A 19,815-nucleotide genomic window follows, 5' to 3' on the forward strand; every position below is an offset into this window, starting at 1 on the left:
ACCGGACGGACCCGCGGAGGGCCGCGCAGTGACCCAGGTCGGCCGCCGGGCGTCGCGGTTCGCCCTCGCAAAATCTCCCAAGAAACACACACACGGCGGTCAAACCTAAAATAGCTTTTATTGACACTTCGGAGCAATGTCTCCTCTTCTTGGTCATCTCACCCCCTTTGCAAGGCAATAATTAATTCATGCTAAGGCTATTAAAAGTAACAGAAATAGTAACAGACAAACGTTCTGCAGGGCCTGCAGGAGACTTTTTGCTATATTCACACAATGTCCGACTGGGCACAAATGATGCACGCCCCCGTGTACAGAGGCTCAGTCCAAATACAAATAAAAGGAATGGCCTGGTCTAAGCCGAGAAAATTCAGCCCAGAGAAATACATAGAATGTGCTTGGTGGCATCTTCTTTATATATGTATTTTAAAGAGAAAAAAAAAAAAATATATATATACACATTACAGGCCAAAAGTTTGGACACACTTTCTCATTCAATGTGTTTTCTTTATTTTCATGACCATTTTCATTGGTAGATTCTCATTGAAGGCATCAAAACTATGAATGAACACATGTGGAGTTATGTACTTAACAAAAAGTGGAGACCTGGCCTCCACAGTCACCGGACCTGAACCCAATCCAGATGGTTTGGGGTGAGCTGGACCACACAGTGCAGGCAAAGGGGCCAACAAGTGCTAAACACTCTGGGAACTCCTTCAAGACTGTTGGAAAACCATTTCAGGTAATCAGAGCAAAGGGTGGAACAATTAGTATACAAAACACGTTTTCAGTTATTTCACCATTTTTTGTTAAGTACATAACATGTGTTCATTCATAGTTTTGATGCCTTCAGTGAGAATCTATCAATGTAAATAGTCATGAAAATAAAGAAAACACATTGAATGAGAAGGTGTGTCCAAACTTTTGGCCTGTACTGTATATTCCTTATTAAATAAACAAATCAAGAGTCCTCCATCCAACAGATGGCGCCAATGAGTATTTAGCTTCTTGATTAGGAGTAGCAAAAAACAAGGAGAACAAATGCAAGCTATTAGAACAGTAAAGAGAAAATGTTTAAAAAGAACTCCACATATTAAAAAAGGAACACGAGGTTAATAAATGGTCATGTACAAGGCCTCTTAGCTGGGATGCGGTTGTACCCTCGGTGTGACTAGTGAGGACATTGAGTTTAGAGCAGCAGTTTCTTTTAAGTCCTTTCCATCCAGTGCTGACCTGGTCGAAGCCAGGCTGTGCCAAAGCCTTGCTGTCTTCCACCACTGAGCTTTAAAACCTCAGCATCCCGGTGGCAGAAAGGCTTTGGATGTAGCCCCTTCCCCAGCCAGAGGTCACGACCCCTTTGGCCCAGTGGCCAATGTTTGTGCTAGGGATCAGGGTTCAAGTCAGAAAAAACAACGTAATTATACATGACCTAAAGACGGTCATGTTGCAAAAAACCCCAAAATACTTATTATAAAACAATGACATGAGTGAGTTTAAATACATAAAACATAACACAGCTATGTTTTACATAGTACAAAATAATTTCTGCATACAGATCCTTTCACCTGTAAATATATATATATGCTATATATTTATATATATACTTTTATAAAACAGACCGGTTTTGAATATATCTATGTGTAAACCCCCTTTTTTCTGCTATTATTTAAAACCTTATTACAGTATGTGTGGGTCCCAGACCATTCCAGCTGAAAAGGCGTTCCTTCCGGACAGGCCTCTGTTCAGGACCCTGTTAACATGGGACTCAGCAGAGTAATCCCCAACAGACAGAACAGTGTTTTATTGGTCTGCAAGAAGTGGCCCCTTAGCCCTGATGGCAGGAACCCTTAGCTGGGAAGGCGTCCCCTTTCCCTTGATTCGGTGGCACTGAAATCAGCCCCCCCCCTAGCCTCGCACAGAAATCTTGTTCTCCACTGCTGCCAGCATAGCACAGAATCGAGAGTTTTCATTTGCCAGGAGGTTCGATGGCTCGTCAAACTCCATGACCTGGGAACGAGGCGGGCAAAGAAAAATACAGTGAGCCATGAACATCACTAATGATATGAAATCAGAATGCTGGAGGGTAAAAGCTAAACCCTAGTGGGGAGAAAAACGATATATTGCTCATGATTATAATTCAGTAATATAAAATTGGAAAGTGGTGCAATAGTAAATTTGTTAATACGTGACATGGATTTTTATCAAACTCCACATACCTGTCCTTGATTAAGTACCATGATACGATCGCAGTTGAGCACGGTCTGCAGCCGGTGAGCAATGGTCAGGGTGGTGCAGTCTTGGAAAGCATTGCGTATAGTCTCCTGGATCAGGCCGTCCGTCTCAGTGTCCATAGCAGCAGTTGCCTCATCCAGAATCAGAATCTTATATAAAGCATGGGAAAGCAGGAGGACGCTTTGATGTCAGCCAAACATTCAGACGCTGCACAATTAATGGCGAGCACAAAGCCTAGAACTAAAAGGAATGGGAATTCTATCCACCATGAAGCACATTCCCTCACATTAATTAGTTACTTTGTGTGTGAACACCCGGCTCAGGTGGCCTGCAGGAGGGTCACAGGGGTTTTTTGTTTCGGAGGAGGCTCACCTTGCACTGCCTCAGCAGGGCTCTGGCCACACACACCAGCTGCCTCTCCCCTACTGAGAAGTTCTCCCCATTCTCCACCACCTCTGACTCCAGCTTCAGAGGCAGCTGTGACACCTTAGCAAGACAATTTATAAGGAACTCGTAAGCTATTCCCAACAATGAACAATGTGAACATGACTCTTAACTGCGCCTATAATTTAATTATTTCATTAACATATTAAAACCCCATAAAACAAGGTTTTCTTATTGACTTGACTCAAACAAGTTTACTTCTTGTTGGTTGTGGTATGCTAGGAAAGGCTGGTAAAACAAAACGCCCTCCATACTTACACACTCTTTCATGTGTGTCCTTTCCAATGCATCCCATATTTGTGCTTCTGAGTACTGGTTGAATGGGTCCAGGTTAGATCTGTGTGTTGCACAGAGAACAACATGAGTCAACTTCATCCAAGTCAGAGACTGCCACTTCGATAGGGCATACACAAATAGAATCGATAAAAAGGTCAGCAGCCCACCTGACTGTACCACTGAATAGCACTGGCTCCTGTGGTATGATGGACAGCTTGCTGCGTAGGTCGGCCAGGCCAATATCACAGATGTTGACGCCATCTATCTTTATAGAACCGCCACAGGGTTCCACCAAACGGAAGAGGACAACACCCAAAGAAGATTTACCTGAACAGCAGAGATGAGAGGTACAATATTATTGCATTTATGGCACTTAGCAGACGCCCTTATCCAGAGCGACTTACAATCAGTAGTCACAGGGACAGTCCCCCCCTGGAGACACTCATGGTTAAGTGTCTTGCTCGGGGACACAATGGTAGTAAGTGGGGTTTGAACCTGGGTCTTCTGGCTCATAGGCTAATGTGTTACCCACTAGACAACAAACACCCACATAAATTATTAAACTGTGATGATGGGATCAATCTCTCTATTTTTATTATTATTAATAGTATATGCTTATGCTTCGTGGGGCAGTGGTGGCCTTGGGGTTAAGGAAGCGGCCCCATAATCACTAGGTTGCCACAATGACAATCACTTAACTTTGCTTTTGTTGTAGACCTGGACATTAAAAGACTGAGGTAAAAAAAAAAATGATCTAAGAAGTTTATTGAATGTGCTCACCTGAACCAGTCCGTCCAACAATCCCTATTTTCTCTTTGGGTCGGATGGTGCAGGACAATTTCTTCAGGACAAGAGGAAGGGTCTCTCTATACCTCATCTCTGTTGCATCGAACACCACCTCGCCCTCCTGAGGCCAGTCTTGAGGGGGGGCCTTGTTCTTGATGCGAGCAGGAGCCTCCAGTGCAAGAGACTGAAATAAGGTAAAGTATTAAATATAAGGTTCAATATAGCTTTATAAAGATTGGGAGTTCTACAGGCTGAGGTTAAAGCTTGTTGAGGTAAGCGCAGGGTGTATATGATGGGTGGCGGTACCTGGATATAGTGGTGGATCCTCTCCACTGACGTGAAACGGGCTTCGGTCTCAGAGGCCAGGCGCACTGTGAACTGGAACAGGCCGGTGAGCTGAAGAGCAGAAATAACATGGATTTTTACCATCAATGCTTAGGGAGGTGTGGAATATTTGACTGAAAAAAAAGAGGACCAGCTGCACCCACCTGAACAGCGTAGGAGATGGCAAGGCCAGCATAGGCTGGGGGGATCTGGCCATGCATCAGGACAATCATCAGAGCTGTGATGCTAATCAGAGCCACACTAATCACGTCCAGGCGAACGGCCAGCCAGCGCATGGCGCAGCTGAAGAGATAGAACGGAGCCTGGTTCTGGTCCAGCAGTTCCTGGTACCTGAGTGAAAAGATGAGTGACATTTGATCCTATGTGCTGTCGTTTATCCCCCCCCCCACAGACAGAGAGAAAGAAAAGATCACATTTCTATTCAGCCACTCATTTGACCAACCTGTGCAGGAACTCGTCACCCTTGGCATAAGCATGGAGGGTGGTGAGGCCCTGGATGCTGGAGGTGACGTGGGAAAGGAAGGGCGACTGAGTGACGTTGTCCAGGCGCTTGAGTTCGCGGATGATGACACGTGACACCATGTGCAGCACGATGAAGAGCAGCACTAACGGCCCAACTGCTACCAGGAACCATGGAAACACGCTGCCGATCACACCCAGGCAGAAGAAGACAAGGATCACGTTCTGGATGAACATCTCAGCCTGGAAAGGCAGCCGTGTGTCCACTGGAATGAAAATGGAGAGGGGGTTCTCAAACATAAGTACACAACTGCGACACCAGGCCACCTAGTTATTAAAGAGGAAGTTATATACACACCCATGAACAAATTAAATGAAACAAGAGAACAAAGTCTAGTTAAGTCATGTATGAAGAACCTATTAACACAGTTCCTCACTGCCCAAGTAATAAGCCTCAAGTCGAATCTATCAAGAATGTAGGTGTCCTGTGAGGAACTCAGGGCTGTTACTTCACAGTCTCCTACTGACCCAAATTCAAGTACTCAAGCCACACAACAGGGTCAAGTCTGTTTGTAGTCACGGTAGCATGTACACCCCAGTAGAGATTTACCTTCATCCATATCTTTGGAGAACCGGTTCAGAATCCGGGCTGTGGGTGTGGTATCGAAAAACTTCATGGGGCTGCGGAGGATCTTTCGAAACAGCTCCTCATGAAGCCTTGACGAGGCTCGCAATGTTACCTAAGAGCAAAGAAGTTTGAAATATGAGAGACCTGACTGTGCAACATCTTTATGCTGGAAAAAAAAAAAAAAAAAATTCACCTTGACGAAAATGACGCCACGCAGCAGTTTGAGCAACAGCATGACTCCCATGGACATAGCATAGACTCCAGCGTAATACTGCATTAGGGGGTTGTCTCGCATACTGTCACTTAGCACTGAGCTGTTCCCCACCAGAACTGTGGTGTTCTACATAAAAAAAAAAAACAAAAAAAAAACATGATGGTGTTTTTAAATAATTCACTTACACACATGCACTTTTCAATTGGATTACGATTCATGGGTTACAATTGAATTGTTTTCATTTTTTATTCATTTCAAAATACAATGGCCAGCATTTTAAAAGTTTGACGAATAAGTAACAGACTGCACTAGTTTATATTCAGTCCCTTTTTTTTACGAATGCGGATCTTTTATTTTTCTCCAGTGATTATGCAAAGCAGGGTGTTTAGTACAATGTGATCACTCTTGAAATATTGATCAGTCTTTCCATGAGGGCTACACACACACAAACTAATTCATAAAGGAGAAAATAATAGACCTGTCTCACCCCACTGCCTTGCTTAATCCAGTAGCTAAGCCACCAGTTGCTGAAGGCCGTGCTGCCCACATTCAGAACGAAGAGCATCAGGATGAAGAGGAAGACCAGTGGGCCACCAGCTGCCTGGATGTAGACCCCATATACTGACCATGGCACTGAGCCCCGCCCACGTTCCTCCATCTGCATCAGCTGACCTAAAGGAAGATGAAGAGAAGGGACTTTTTGTAACCCTTTTACAAACCACAACAGACTAAGAGGTTTTAGGCCTCATAAGAAACAGTGTGGACCAGATGACTCAAAGTTTCACTAAAAGATCTTCAAACAAAAGCTAAAAACCTTAAAAAAAATAAATAAAAACTTAAATAGAATTTGGCTCATATATATTTGGGATGTATATTTAATAAAAAAGTTGGGCTCCAAGCTATTAAACTAATGGTATTTGCAGATCCATCCCTAGTGAACCAAATGAGGGATTACAATGACAAACATCTTATACCACTTATGCAAGTCGTAAAGTAAACGTAATCATACAACATCAAAAGAAACAAATCTTATTACCATTATCTTTGTTAGCTGGCTTCTCTTTCTTGACCGATGCTGATTTTGCCTTCTCTGGAGGTTTCTTCAATGAGTTTCCTGCCTTCTTATTAGGCACCTAAAAAAATTTGAATCTTTATATATAAAGAAAACACCATTCCCCCTTTATGTCTGTTATATTTTATGAATAATGGAATTGGTCCTCACCTCTATGAGTGGAGTGTCCCCTAGCTGCAAGTTGTTGAACATGGCGGCGTAGTCGCCATTCAGACTCATCAGCTCCTCGTGGCTGCCCTGCTCCGTTATGCTGCCCTCCCTCATGAAGATGACATCATCACAGTCCACCAGGTACTGGACACAAACCAGCAGGCAACACAATCTCATACACAGAAATATGGCATTTTTTAGCAACATTTAACAGGTACATTTGTTGGTGGCCTACCTGCAGTTGGTGTGTGACAAATATAACAGTCTTATTGCGCAGCTGCTTCTTGATGGCATTGTTGAAGATGTGGTTTCCCACATGGGCATCCAGGGCACTGAGAGGGTCGTCCAGGATGTAGATGGCCCGGTCACTGTAAAGGGCCCGCGCCAGACTGATCCTTTGTCGCTGCCCACCACTGAGATTGGCACCACGTTCGCCGATCTATCAGAACGCGAGACGTTATCAAGAGACGACGTCACTGAGAAAGGACAGAAGGGTTGTGGTGATCTTACCTCTGTAAGGTCAGCATTGGGCAGAATTGCCAGATCTGGCCTCAGACAACAAGCGCTCAGAACCGCCTGGTACCTTTGGAGGAGTAGGGAACAACAGATGCCATGTAAAAGGCTGTCAAGTGTAGATTTCTCACCTCGTACTCTTTATGTTATAAACGTCCTAGATGAGGTTCTTACCTTTCCTCCTCATACTCCTTTCCAAACAGGATGTTGTCCCTTAAAGAAGCATTGAGGATCCAGGCCTGCTGAGCCACATAGGCAAAGTTCCCGTTTATAGCCACTGTCCCTTCCAACAGTGTCATCTGGGGATCGAAAACAAATAATCATTCCTTTCTTTAAACCCCACCTTGAGCCCACGGACACATTTTAAGAAACTGAGCTCACCTGTCCCAAGATGGCAGACACCAAGGACGTCTTCCCGCTCCCCACACTGCCACAAATGCCAACCAGCTTCCCCTGGAGAGGCAAGTTAAATATTAATCCACAAGTACACAATGATGACATAAAATGTGTCTCACACACACACAAACCTTCTGGATGGTGAGGTCGATGCAGTGCAGGGTCCTCTGCAGCCGCTGGCTGATGGTGGAGACGTGTTCGGGGGTGGAGGGATGGTCCGAAAGGAGCTGGCCCCTCTGCTCCTCCAGTGTCCCATGGTCACCTTCCCGCCGGTTATCTGGCTGCTTCCTAAGACCCCGCCCAACGCACGGGGTCCCACGAGGGGTGGGCTGGGCACTGTGACCTGTGGTGTCCCAAGCCAAGCTTGCACCTTGCATCTCCACGGCAGCCTGGGGGTTTGTGGGCCGCTCTCTGATTGCCTCTACCTCGGCCATCATAAAAAGACTCTGACGTAGACAGAGAGGAAATGAACGGCTCAGTCAGAGTCAGAAGGGTTAAATACTGGAAATATTGGGTTCATTTTATATGGGTGATCAAAAGTAAAAATAATGAAACTGTACCAATACATTAACGAAGTATAATCATTTAAAAAAGGTATCAAACCCTGAAATATTCATGAATATATAAATCCAGTTTCTAAACTAGAAACTAAATCCTCATTCTTCATTCTCTAAATAATCAGAGCGTTTTATAGGAGAAAACACACGAAAAACTACACCAACCATTCTTTTTAATTACAAGCACCAAGGGCCTGATTTCCGCAGCTATAGACTCATTGCATGGGGGGGTAACTGCTAATGCCACATCAAGTAGTTCTTCTGGATTCACAGAAACAAACGAATCGAGTGGTCTGTATCTGAGAGAGGAGCTGATGTGTTAAAAAAAAAAAAAAACAAAGCTAAAAATGGGAGGACAGCAGCTCTCACACACCCTACTTCCTCATTCTGAATGACTTTAGACCCCTCATGTCAGTCAGTGTTGCCCAGTTGTACTGCTATAGATATCTTGGAAACATTTATTTGATATGTTCTGACTCACGAATTGTAAACTACCTCAAATAACATTAGTGAAGACTCCACGCGTCACAAAAATATGCTCCCCAAGTACTTGATGTGGCAGGAAAAAAAATATATAGGGGTGTGAAACGGGCAGCCTCTTTCGCCATGAAGAACACACAAATACAAGCAAGCCAGGTTTGAAACAGCAGCCTTTGTCAGCATTGTTCACACAATGCCCCTCTCTGCAGCTGCATCCTAATCCTGAGCTGAGCAAATGATTGGCCTTTTGAGAAAGGGACAGAGTCAGCACAGGGACGGGGTTCACCGGTCCCTCCAGCTGACAGTCCTGAGTGGCCTCCAGCTCACGCATCTCCCATCACTTCCCTCGTCCCTGTTCACGTCCCCTGGGCAGTGTTTAATCCCAAAACAATGCTCACAGCCCAGCGCCGGGGTGAGAAACAGCCACGGCCAGAGCGCTTTATCCTGATTGGGTGGTATGCGAGGTGTAGTTTATCGTGTGGGGTGTCTGATGTTTTAAGTCAGCAAAACTGAATCAAGCAAGGATCTCACATCCACATGACTCAGCACATTCCCTCCCAAAATAAACACACACCTCATGAAGGGCAAAGCGGCCCAACTGTGGGATTACTGGGACCAGGTCACACAAGGACAAAACACACACACACACACACACACACACACACACACACACACACACACACACACAGCACTGAAAGCAGTGAACCAAGCTACAAGTCAGGAGGAAATAGTGCTAAGTAAGTGACAGAGCATCTCCTGTCAATATATCCCTACATTCCTCACCTTGAACCTCTCCATGGCCACTGATGCTTCAGAGAGTGACTTCACAGAAAAAGGTGTGACCTTCAATGCAAAGGTCATAGCATTGAAGACTGTTACGACCGTAAATGCCTGTGGGAAAACAATATTCAGATGCGTGTTAGGCTTAAGGATCCAATATTTACACTTCAAGTAGCTGCAGTGACCTCAAATCTTACCTGGGCCGCGTTGAGGTCGTATCCGAGCAGCATATGGGTGGAGAAAGTGGCTACGCTGGCAATCACGACGACGATGGGAGCCACGCCCACAGTGATGCTCTGGAAATACCCAGTTCTCTCCAGGATCAGACGCTCTTCCTCGCGGATTTCTGTCAACACCACAAGCACGCAATGAATCCACACAACCTCTGCCGTGCACTCACTGCACTTCTGTTTTGCTGACATGCCACGTGATCTAAATCATGAAGGTGACCACCATGTACACAACAGAAATATATGAATCATCTATAAAACCCCCTAACAAAGCCATAAGATTCATGACTTACTGCGCACAGCCTCAGAGAAAGCCTTGACCCAGGCGTACATCTTGATGAATTTGATGTAATTGAGGATCTCGTTCATCTTCTGCACACGCCTGTCTGTTATGGCCACCCCTTTCCTCCTGAAGTAGGCTGTGAGTCTAGAGCTAAACATCTGATCGAAACGGAGATGCAAGTCAAGTAACAGGAGACACTCTTCTTTCTTTTGTCTGTATGTATAATGTAAGCATGAAGCCTGCTCACCATGGTAGGATAGAAGAGAATAAAGACAGCAGACCCCAGCAGAGAGGTAGGACCCAGAATAAAAAGGTTGTAGCCCATGCCTAGCAAAGCCACCAAGGGCCCGCCTGCCAGCAGACTGCCCACCGCGGCCGCCTCGAACATCCGTTGGCCATCACTCGAACACATGTTGACCAGCTGAGGAGGACCAAGGCAGACCGTGACCCATGGTACTCTACAATCACGGTCAGAATTCAGCCATACGGCTCCCTTAAGCCTCACATTGTGGGTAACATATCTGACTTGTCGCTTTTGGCTGTTAATTTAAGCAATTGCTGTGTTCCATTATGTTAAAATGAGTTATTCCTATTCTCAGGACATTTATTTTTTTCTTCATTCTTTCACAACCATTACCACTACTTTCTCCGCAACCTTCCACTGATCCTTCTCGTCCTCCTCTCCCGTCCCTTACCTCTCCCACAGACTTATCCCTGATACTCCGGAGCCTCAGGATCTTATGGAAAGCCATGGTGAGGATGGCGCCCCTCAGGCGAGTGCCAGTGCGGTAGTTGAGGGCCCAGGTGAGGGCCAGGGACCAGGATCGGACCAGCTCGGTGGCAAGCAGGCCCAGCACCAGCAGCAGGCCGTAGGGCAGGTCCGGCTCGCTCTGCTGGGTGTACTCTAGCAGCCTCTTCACCACAAATGCCTGTGGAGGGGAGCAGTAAGGGGTGACAGGACACATGCCGCGTGACTGAGAGCTCCAAAATGACCCAACGCCACCTCAGCGATACAAACACCACATCAGGCATCAACAATCATAAAATCATCATGATCATCATCAACAACATGAAAAAAAATAAAATAAAAATCAAATCGCTGTCAGTCTAAATGAATCATTCCTTAACGGCTCCTAAGCATTAGAGATAAGCGATAAGGCTACGGAGAAGATATAGAAACCTGTTTGACATTGTGCTCTCAACATTTACCTTTGGTGGCCCTTTTTCTATTAAGATCCTTTAAAAAGAACAAGAGAAACAATGAAAAGTACCAACACGGCCATTTAAAAAGAAACAAAGGAGACATTTCACATTTCTTTATGCTCTTTTTCCCCTGTTTTGTGACTTTTGTATGCACAGCATGGATTCAAAGACATTATACCTACAGTCACACCGGGGTGGGGTAGTAGGCGAGGACGTGGTTTTGTTTTAACACCTGAAAATTAACAATCAGCAATTTGATTATAGCAGAACACACAGACAAAGGGGAGGAGAGGGGAAGGGAGGGATAGAGAGAGAGGGAGGGGTATGTGCATATATTTATGTAGAAAGGTAAAACCCACCCTCTAATTGGGTTTTTCAGTTTGAAAAAAATAACAGTTTCATAACAGGCTTAAAAAGAAAAAAAAAAAAAAAAAACCCACACAAATGGACAGAAACAGTGCAAAAAGGCACAAACCCTTCCAACATGCACACTGGCACTCAGGGACATTTTCACACAGACAGTGAGCTTCAGCAAACCCACATGGTTCAAAGCATCAGTTGAATTTTATTTGACAAGGCAAAAATGCGAAACCTTTTGATTTGATGATCATATATGCGGTAAAAGGTTACAAAATTCAGCAGAACACACCATCTTTACCAAAAGGAAATAAAAAAAATACATGGTTTTTTAAATAATAATATAAATAAACACATGAACCATTGTGACAGCACCATGTCATTTTTCAACATGATCAGGAGGATGGGATAAAATAGTCTTTGCTCTTGTGTGGTATATGTGTGCGTCCTTTAAAATGAGTCGTACCATTGGATCACATTTTATCATGTCTCTTTAATTGTCCAGACGGGTAGAGATCCCAAGAGGAGGAGGAGCAACCCCCCCCCCAAACCAAAAAGCCCCTCTCTTCCCCTGACTGACGGCAGCTCCTAAAGAACTGTTTTCATTGACCAATCAAAAAGCAGACTTTTAGAAGAATGGCACAGAAATTTATACTGTGCCATTAAGACATGCGTCCATTACGTTTGGTGGCCATCCATGGGATTAAGCAGGTTAACAGGCTGGAGGTGAAACTCAAAGCTTCCAGCCTCAGACAGTTTAGCAGTCCAGGTGCAGACAGTGTTTAGTGAGAGAGACAGTCCAAATTCCATGACGGCACGTCAGAACCCTTCGGTTGCACTTGAAAGCAGTTTACGGATATGTCGACTGTGTCTGTTTTTATAGGTCAGCGATGGCACGTAATGAAGAGAGCATTTACACTTTATAAGAACAGAGCAACAGACATACAGTGCAATATTCAGTCATTGAAGTTAAAAAACAATAAAATAAAATACACAAATCTGTGCTGGATCGGAATGCATTGGACAAGCACATTTTCCTGAACAAAACAAGTGATTAAAAGAAAGACAGACAGAAAGATAGAGAGAGACAGCAAGAGAGAGAGAGAGAGGACAAAGATAAAATCTCTTGATCTAGCCCTGCGTAAGAAACGTGCCCTTACCTCTCAGGCATTTATTTTTTCACCGGCGTCTCGGCCTGTGCCGCGTTCTATCTCTCCGCAGGTAAAACACACGGCCTGTGGATTCTAAAGAACAGCCTCTGTCACATGTCTCTCACACAGCGCAGCAGAGATCTCTGCGCCCGACATACATACACCCCTCCCACCGGACAACCCACCTTCCGACGAGCCCCCTCGAGTTCGCCCCTCCCTCAACAACCATTACTGGCTCGGCCTCATCTGTCAAGGGAGGGAAAAATTACAGCTTTGAATTTAATCCAGAGTTAAACGTTATCTGGGTGGCCCGAAAACATCCATGAAATAACTAAGAAAAAGAAAAGCGGAGATGTGCTCTAATTTCATGGGAGGTGGTGGGGCACCTTGGTCCAGCCTAATGCCACTAAGAGTAACACAGAGGGGGGTGAGAGGGAGACAGAGAGTCCCTGCATTACCCATGGAGGGACAGTGACAGAAGCTCTCCTTGGAAAAAAGGTTTTTGGTTAACCCTGACACCCCTGCCCACCTAAAGCAGACAGAGAGACACTGGTCTGCACACCATGTTGTGCATCAGTGTCGGGGGACCACTTTTATGCAAATCAGATAGCAGGCAACTCAGTGACCAAAACAAGTAAAAAACAAAAAAGAACACAAAGAGGAAAGACATGCAGAGAGTGCACTCTGCAGAGATTTAGAATCTGGGGCCATGATTCAAATGCTGCAAGTTATTGGGCCTGTAGATTAATGCAGCACCTGCAGGGGGCAGCAGATATTAGCACGCCCCAACTGGTGTCTGGAATCTTATTTCCCCTCACTGCTGTATGGGATCATTACAGTATGTGGTCGTTTATATGCATTTCTTAAGGAGATAACAGTACCTGGTCAAAGAAAAAAAAAAATAGAGCACGTGTTTCCCCAAGAGAACCTTCCAAACTGAAAATTCAAATCACATTAAGAGTAAACTGCACCAAGTCCGATTACTCCGCATCAACAATTTCAATTTAAACAATTTCTAAAAAGGTTTCAACATGATGGCGGCTTGCCATTGGTCACTTTGGTCAACGTTAAGGCACTTATATCTGGGATTACAAGCATAAAATAAAAAATTTGAACCTCTTGCTAACAAATTACCCCGCGGTTCTGTTACCCTCAGAGAAAAAGGCCCTCATGCTTTGCTATGCATTAGATCCACAGAACAAACTGGCGAGTGGGCTTTGAGTGAGGGTAAGAGAAGGGGGGTAAAGACTCCTCTCCCTGCCCCACTTGGACACTTACCTGTACACTCCAGCCTTGGGGAGCAGGGGGCAGGGGGGCACACACACATAGACCCTCCCAGCTACTACAGTGAGACACAGAAACTGAGAAACATAGGCTGAGACCGAGAGAGAGGGGGAGAGAGAGAGAGAACGGGTGAGTCAAGAAAGGGCTAAAGAGCAGATGATGAGATGGTGTTACTTACTGGGCCGCTGAAGCCTGCCACCTGAGTGACCATGAGGCAGAGGATGGAGAGCAGCAGTCGGGTTCGGCAAAAGGCCCAGACGGCACCGTGCAACGAGGCCTGGTCACCGTGCACCTTACACTCCTCCTCCCACAGACCCGCCAGTCTGCAAGGAGAACACAGGTGAGTCCATAACCAACCTTATCCCAGTCTCCAGAGACCGGGATTCAAATAGTAAATTAAAATATTTACATTTAGTTTTTTTTTTTTTTACATTTACATGACTAGTTGTATTATTCTTCTTATTATATTTCAAAATGTCAATACATTTGATAAGTTGAGCTTCTCAGCTTGAATACATTGGGCATTTTCTGTTCCTTTACAGTTGCGTTCATATGAGCCAGACTGAGGTGGGGGGGTCCAGAAAGGCTTACAATAAAACGTGGATGAAGATGAAAAGGCAGTACATCTCCTTAAGAGTGTAAATATTATCTACTGAAACTATTTGGACACCCACAGAAAAGGAACGAGTGGGTTTGTGGGAACTGAGGCCCGGTTTGTGATTCTCTCCTGATTTCAATGTGGCAGACCTGCGGCTGTTGGCCTCACAGCTCTCCCACTCCGACACGGCCCACACATCCTCCAGGAACAGCTGACCCTTCTTGTGCGCTCGGATGGCCAGTGGGGTCAGCCAGTTAAACGTCATAAACGAGAAGAGGCCAGCATTGTCCACCGGGTGCTGGTGCCTGGAAGGGAGTTAGAACGTAGTTGGAGAGTCGGTCGGCGACTAGGCGAGGGTCGCCCTGAAGCGCAGGTGAAGAGGAACGGTGAAAACCACTCACTTGCTGGTGGAGCGGAAAGGCTTGAGCATGCTGACGCTGTGGTGGTATTTACTCCTCCCTCCGTCATCCTCCAGGTCTTTGATGTGAGCCAAGGCCCCGCCGTCCAACGACAGGCCACCCTCAGCTCTTGCTGCAGTCTCCAGGCCATCCTGAAAGAAGAAGAAAAAAAAAAAAAAAAAAAAAGATCCATAAATGCAGAAGGAACAGTATAAGACGCTTAAAAAAAAAAAAAAAGAAAAAAAAAAAAAAAAAAAAAGAAAAAAAAGGTGACCTTCCTCTCTGGGTGTCCTTCACGAGTCTGTGGAAAATTAGAGCAGACATCTTGCTCAGCAGTCTGCGTTCGGCTGAGGCGGAAAGACACAGGCAGGTCATATGACTTCCCTTTTTAGGAATCAGGAGACCAAAGGCCTGTCTTGTGCAAGCACCCGTGCAAACGTTACAAAGTGGCCCAGTGTCCTGCAAACGTTAAAAAAATAAATAAAAAATAAAATCCGGAGTGCACACGTGACTCCTCTGCTCACACACAGCCATCTTCTCTTGAGAGGACAGCCACCCTTAAGAGTGTCACAACACTGGTTTCTTCCCCGTTGTGACAGACAAAATGGTGGGAGGAGGTGCGGAATCACACACACAAAAAAAAAAAAAAAAACGGTGCCCCACATGAGCAGAGCCGTAATCTCCGGCAGTCGGGACACGGCGCTCCCAAACAGGCCGTTGCTATGGGCGACTGCTTCATTACACCATCCCGCGGATGACTTTGCTAAGTGCACACCGGTTTGTGACCGCTTGTGTGTGTGCGTCTCTCTGCCGCATCTGAAAAGGACGCAAGGCTTTAAAAAAAAAAAAAAAAGGCTCACGGGATTACTTGTGCTGGAGGAGACACAGTGTTCTTTAGAAGGCGTGCGCTCTGGGATTAAACACACCCTGGCGTGGCACTAATGGCATCAGGCGCTGCGCCGAATTAATCCCAATCAATCAAATCAGGCCCAGGATAACGGTTCAAACAAGATCATCTTCCTCAGTTACGAAAAAGCACAGTCCAGCCTTAACTCCACTAAATGCCCGTGACACCATTTATCTAGATAGAAATCATTCCCAATATTACATTTCAAAATGAGTCCAAAGTCTGAGCTCCTAACGGATCAATCAGCATCGAACAGGCTTCGGTGGCTTTGGCAAACTGTGACAAGGACACAAAACTACTTTCAGACTCTAATCTCGGTCTGCAGAAGTTCACATTATCTCCGGTCATAGCCTTGAACTTCAGGACACGCTGTTCTCGGTCCCCACAGATAGAAATAGAAGCATGGGTTTGAGTTGATTACAGTGACTGACAAACATTTCCCCTGCTTTTTAAAAATTACCATGTGCTATGGGCACAGTTTTTTTTTTTTTTTTTTTTTGCATTTCAGCAATATGATTGGCCTAAAATGGGTGTTTTCCAGCTCAGCCACTAACACAATAGAAACAGGAACTTACAGACTTTCCTTACTTCTTTACAGAATTGAGTTATTAAAGGTTATAAAATAGTATTACTTACAACAGTTATAACATAACTATTACACTTATGAAGTGTTGGAACGACAAGGGGTCAGCAATATTAAACCCAAAAAATTAGTCCTTGTTTAACCCAATTTTGTGTTCTAAATGACTAAATAACTAAAGATGTACCTGGCCTTTGCAGAACTAATCTGTGGACACACGTAGAATGAGTGGCACTAGAACGTCCCTATAATGTTCTAATGCAATGTCTAGCCTAAAAAAAAATAAAAAAAAAAATTCTTTAACCCTCCAACAAAAAACATTTTTGTAAAATAGCGGTTTCTACTTTTTTTTTTTTGTTGGTAAAATTACTTGACATTCTCACTTATGGACTTGACCCCCAAGTGATTAAACTCAATGGATGTGATTTGTTTTTCCATCAACGTGAAAGGGTTAAAAGTGGGTACAGCCAACGCGCATTGACGGCGATGACATAACGCGGCCTTAGGGCAAGATTCCTGGAACAAGACTAAAGGACTAAAGGGCATTAATGCATCCAACGTCCTTTTCTGAATGAATGACCTGGGCGCGCTGCCCACGCCGCTCGCTCCGCATTGCCGCTTGGCATTCGCAGGACCCCGCGCCCCTCCTCCCACCGGCCTCCGCCGCACGTTCCCCCCCCCCCCCCCCCCCCCCCCCCCCCCCGGAGCGTCTCACGTTGCAGAGGCACAATGCGCACACGGCCTTGCAGGGAGCCGCCGACCAATCGCTCGCCCCGAGTCTGGTGCGCATCAGCCCCGGCCAGGAAGCCGACTGGCTGCCGTCGCTGGTGATGTAGACGGTGGGAGGAGCTCGAATTTATGTAAACATCCAGGCCCGGCTGCTATAGGAGGAGCTTGTGCATAGGGGGGGGGCCTTAAAGCGACAGAATGCAACAGTGAAGGGGGAAGACGCCGATGTGCAGGACGGCTTGAAGGAGCTTTAAAACAAACAGAACAATGGCACGCGGGGGGGGGGGAAACAAAGGACAACCTCTCATAACCGGCTGACTCAACGCTGACAGCACAGGGGCGGGAGGGCGGAAAAAAAATATAAAATAGCACAAAAGGTTCGCCGTCCCGACGAAAACACAAAACAGCAGCTGCCGCTCCATTGTATCACCGTCACCCCCCCCCCCGATGACGGTACTGTGCCGGTAAACAGCGCCTCTCCCTCCATTTGTGCGGCACCGAGACGAAGAACTGAGGTCGGACGGATGACAGTCGGCCTCGTTTTCATTCTGGCCGAGCAGGCGCAGGCAATGCCTGTTCGCAGCAAACTGAGGACAATAAAAAGTCGGCACAAGGGGGTGGGGGGGGAGGTTTAATGGCAGAAGAAGCCTCCGCAACCCAACGCCACTCTTCCCCAAGGATCCGGTCCAACTCGTGGCTGGAATTAAGCGTTGAGATGCGAGGGCCGCAAGTGATTACAGCGGACACGTGCCGCCAAATCGGGGATGAAGCCGGAACACGTAACACAATTAAACCCCCGGCGGTGCCTTCGGACCGAACGCCGCAGGAACGTGCAGGAACGTGACGGGCTTCCCAGACAGACGCGGCCCACAATCCCTATTACCGCGCCACATTACGCACCTGAACTTTGGAGAGCTGGTACGGGTCGACCTCGGCACCAGGCAAGGCCTCTCTGGACGGTACAGCCCGGTACACAGAGCCGGCGGCCAGGTAGTCCTTCACTAAATCATGTTCTTTCATCTTCTTCTCCCAACATAAGAGTTGCTGGCTGGCGTCGCTGCTGCTGCACGGGGGCTTCGGTCTGCGTTGGTCACTGTCACGGGCGGGGAGGTAAAAAAAAAAAAAAAAAAAAAATTGTAAAAATAATTAAAAAAAAATTAATTATAATAATAACGACGAGCGACGGGAGGACGGAGCGCCGATGAAACGAGATGTTTACATACGAGAAGCCGGATTCGCGCACGCATCCCCGTCAATATCGAGCCCACAGCGGACAGACTGCCACACGCATACACACGTGCTGTGTGTGTGTGTGTGTGTGTGTGTGTGTGTGTGTGTGTGCCCCCTCCACCCGACGCAGGTCCGCGAGTGTCGTCGGCGTTTCGCGTTCTGAGCGAATCATTTAGTCGGCCCCGGAAAAACGAAGAGCAGGGAAGGTACACGCAGTCCCGGAAGCGGAGGCGAGGGGAGGCGACGTTTCTGTCTTTAAACGACCCCACACCACACGCCACCGGCCTACAGGAGGAAAGTGGACGCTGGTTGTTTTTTTTTTTTTTTTCCCCACCCCTTTTTTCCCCTATTCTGCCGTCACCCTGGGATAAAAAGAAACGAGCCCGACCGCCTTCACCTCCCATCTCGAGCAAAAATCAAATCTACAAATCAATAAAATCCGAGCGTCATCATACAGCTAAGGACATACTAATATACATATACATACATACATATATATATACATACACACATACATAATTCATAATAGTATTTTTTCCTACTGCTATATTACACGTATAATATCCCGATGAACGCAAAGGACAAACATTGTACGTGAATCGCGCGGTTTTGAGTCATGCATATAATCGGACAGATAAACAATGCATCCCCGTTATAAAGCTGTGGCAGTTTCCCTCACGAACGACGCGTCGATGCGTGTTGTATTATTAACGACGCGTGTCATTTTGCCAGGTCTTTTGCTATACACGGCTTTTTGAATACTGCCCATAGCCAATTGTAAACCATGATGTAACGTAAATCTCGCGTTCCATGTCAAAGGAAAGATACGGGAATAACAAATACACACATTTAACATTATGGTACAATTAATCTCGTGTCCGCGCTCTCGCAAAAGTATTTTGGCTAGGAAATATTTTTAAATCTGCCATCCGACTCTCCCTGCCAACAGATACCTGCTTTTCCCGTCTGTCAGCCAAGAGCTCCTGAACACCTAGCGAACGAAAACAACTCCTTTATAAAGCAGCTCTGCGCTCGTTGCATCATGGGACATGTAGTTTATTTAGTACTCCGAGTCTTTTGTTACAACGGGAAGAAAAACTACAAATCCCTTCCTCCCGTCGGAAAACGATAAGGACCGCAAGCGTCAGGGGAGGAGCTGAAAATTCAGAAAAGGCCGTTTAATCAATACAAATATATGTATTACAGTGTAGCGAAACAACACATTAGAAATACTTCATTACACTTATTAATGCCATTTAACAAAACCTTACCCTTCATTAGCATTAGACTTTTTTTTTTCGGGGAAATATTCGCGATACGGATATGTAGGGTAAGGGGCAAACGCCTTTCCAGGTCATCTTAGACGATCAGCAGCCATTTACTCCGGTATTTTTTATCGCTGTGACGTCAACGCTCAACAACGAGGACAGACAGCGGGACACCCAGTGTTTTATCCTCCCACCCCGCGTTTCGCTTTCACACAGTGCGGAGATGACCGGAAAGGCTGCACTTTCTCGCCAGTACTTTTCCACTTCG

General features: G+C 45.9%; 1 protein-coding gene across 2 annotated transcripts; it reads right to left on the minus strand.

The window, feature by feature from the left end:
• Nucleotides 1-1,052: 1,052 nt before the first annotated feature.
• On the minus strand, nt 1,053-19,324 carry abcc5 (ATP-binding cassette, sub-family C (CFTR/MRP), member 5). 2 transcript variants are annotated; one of them, XM_029000369.1, is made up of 29 exons: nt 19,233-19,324; nt 17,950-18,142; nt 14,837-14,985; nt 14,585-14,740; nt 14,016-14,160; nt 10,538-10,771; nt 10,090-10,263; nt 9,853-10,000; nt 9,527-9,675; nt 9,333-9,440; nt 7,644-7,958; nt 7,498-7,569; nt 7,291-7,415; nt 7,114-7,186; nt 6,839-7,042; nt 6,604-6,747; nt 6,418-6,514; nt 5,869-6,053; nt 5,361-5,507; nt 5,150-5,279; nt 4,523-4,805; nt 4,224-4,410; nt 4,042-4,131; nt 3,730-3,919; nt 3,117-3,276; nt 2,932-3,010; nt 2,602-2,715; nt 2,214-2,378; nt 1,053-2,004 (listed from the first exon to the last, which is right to left on the minus strand). In XM_029000369.1, the coding sequence occupies exons 2-29, from the start codon at nt 18,067-18,069 to the stop codon at nt 1,903-1,905; spliced, it is 4,245 nt and encodes a 1,414-aa protein (XP_028856202.1). In that variant the 5' UTR covers nt 18,070-18,142; nt 19,233-19,324; the 3' UTR covers nt 1,053-1,902. The 2 variants fall into 2 exon arrangements, with proteins under 2 accessions (XP_028856202.1, XP_028856203.1); XM_029000370.1 differs by lacking the exon at nt 19,233-19,324 and adding an exon at nt 18,273-18,425.
• Nucleotides 19,325-19,815: the final 491 nt, after the last annotated feature.

This window comes from Denticeps clupeoides, chromosome 13 (genome assembly GCF_900700375.1).
Source record: "Denticeps clupeoides chromosome 13, fDenClu1.1, whole genome shotgun sequence".
Taxonomy (NCBI): Eukaryota; Metazoa; Chordata; class Actinopteri; order Clupeiformes; family Denticipitidae; genus Denticeps; species Denticeps clupeoides.

Bases quoted from the DNA above. Each gene is read 5' to 3' on its own strand.
- abcc5 (XM_029000369.1), bottom strand. From the start codon at position 18,069: ATGAAAGAACATGATTTAGTGAAGGACTACCTGGCCGCCGGCTCTGTG. The intron at 14,161-14,584 runs GTCTGCCACATT...TTCTCCTTGCAG, and splicing joins TGTGAGGCCAACAGCCGCAG to ACTGGCGGGTCTGTGGGAGG. The intron at 7,043-7,113 runs GTAAGATCACCA...GCGTTCTGATAG, and splicing joins CCAATGCTGACCTTACAGAG to ATCGGCGAACGTGGTGCCAA.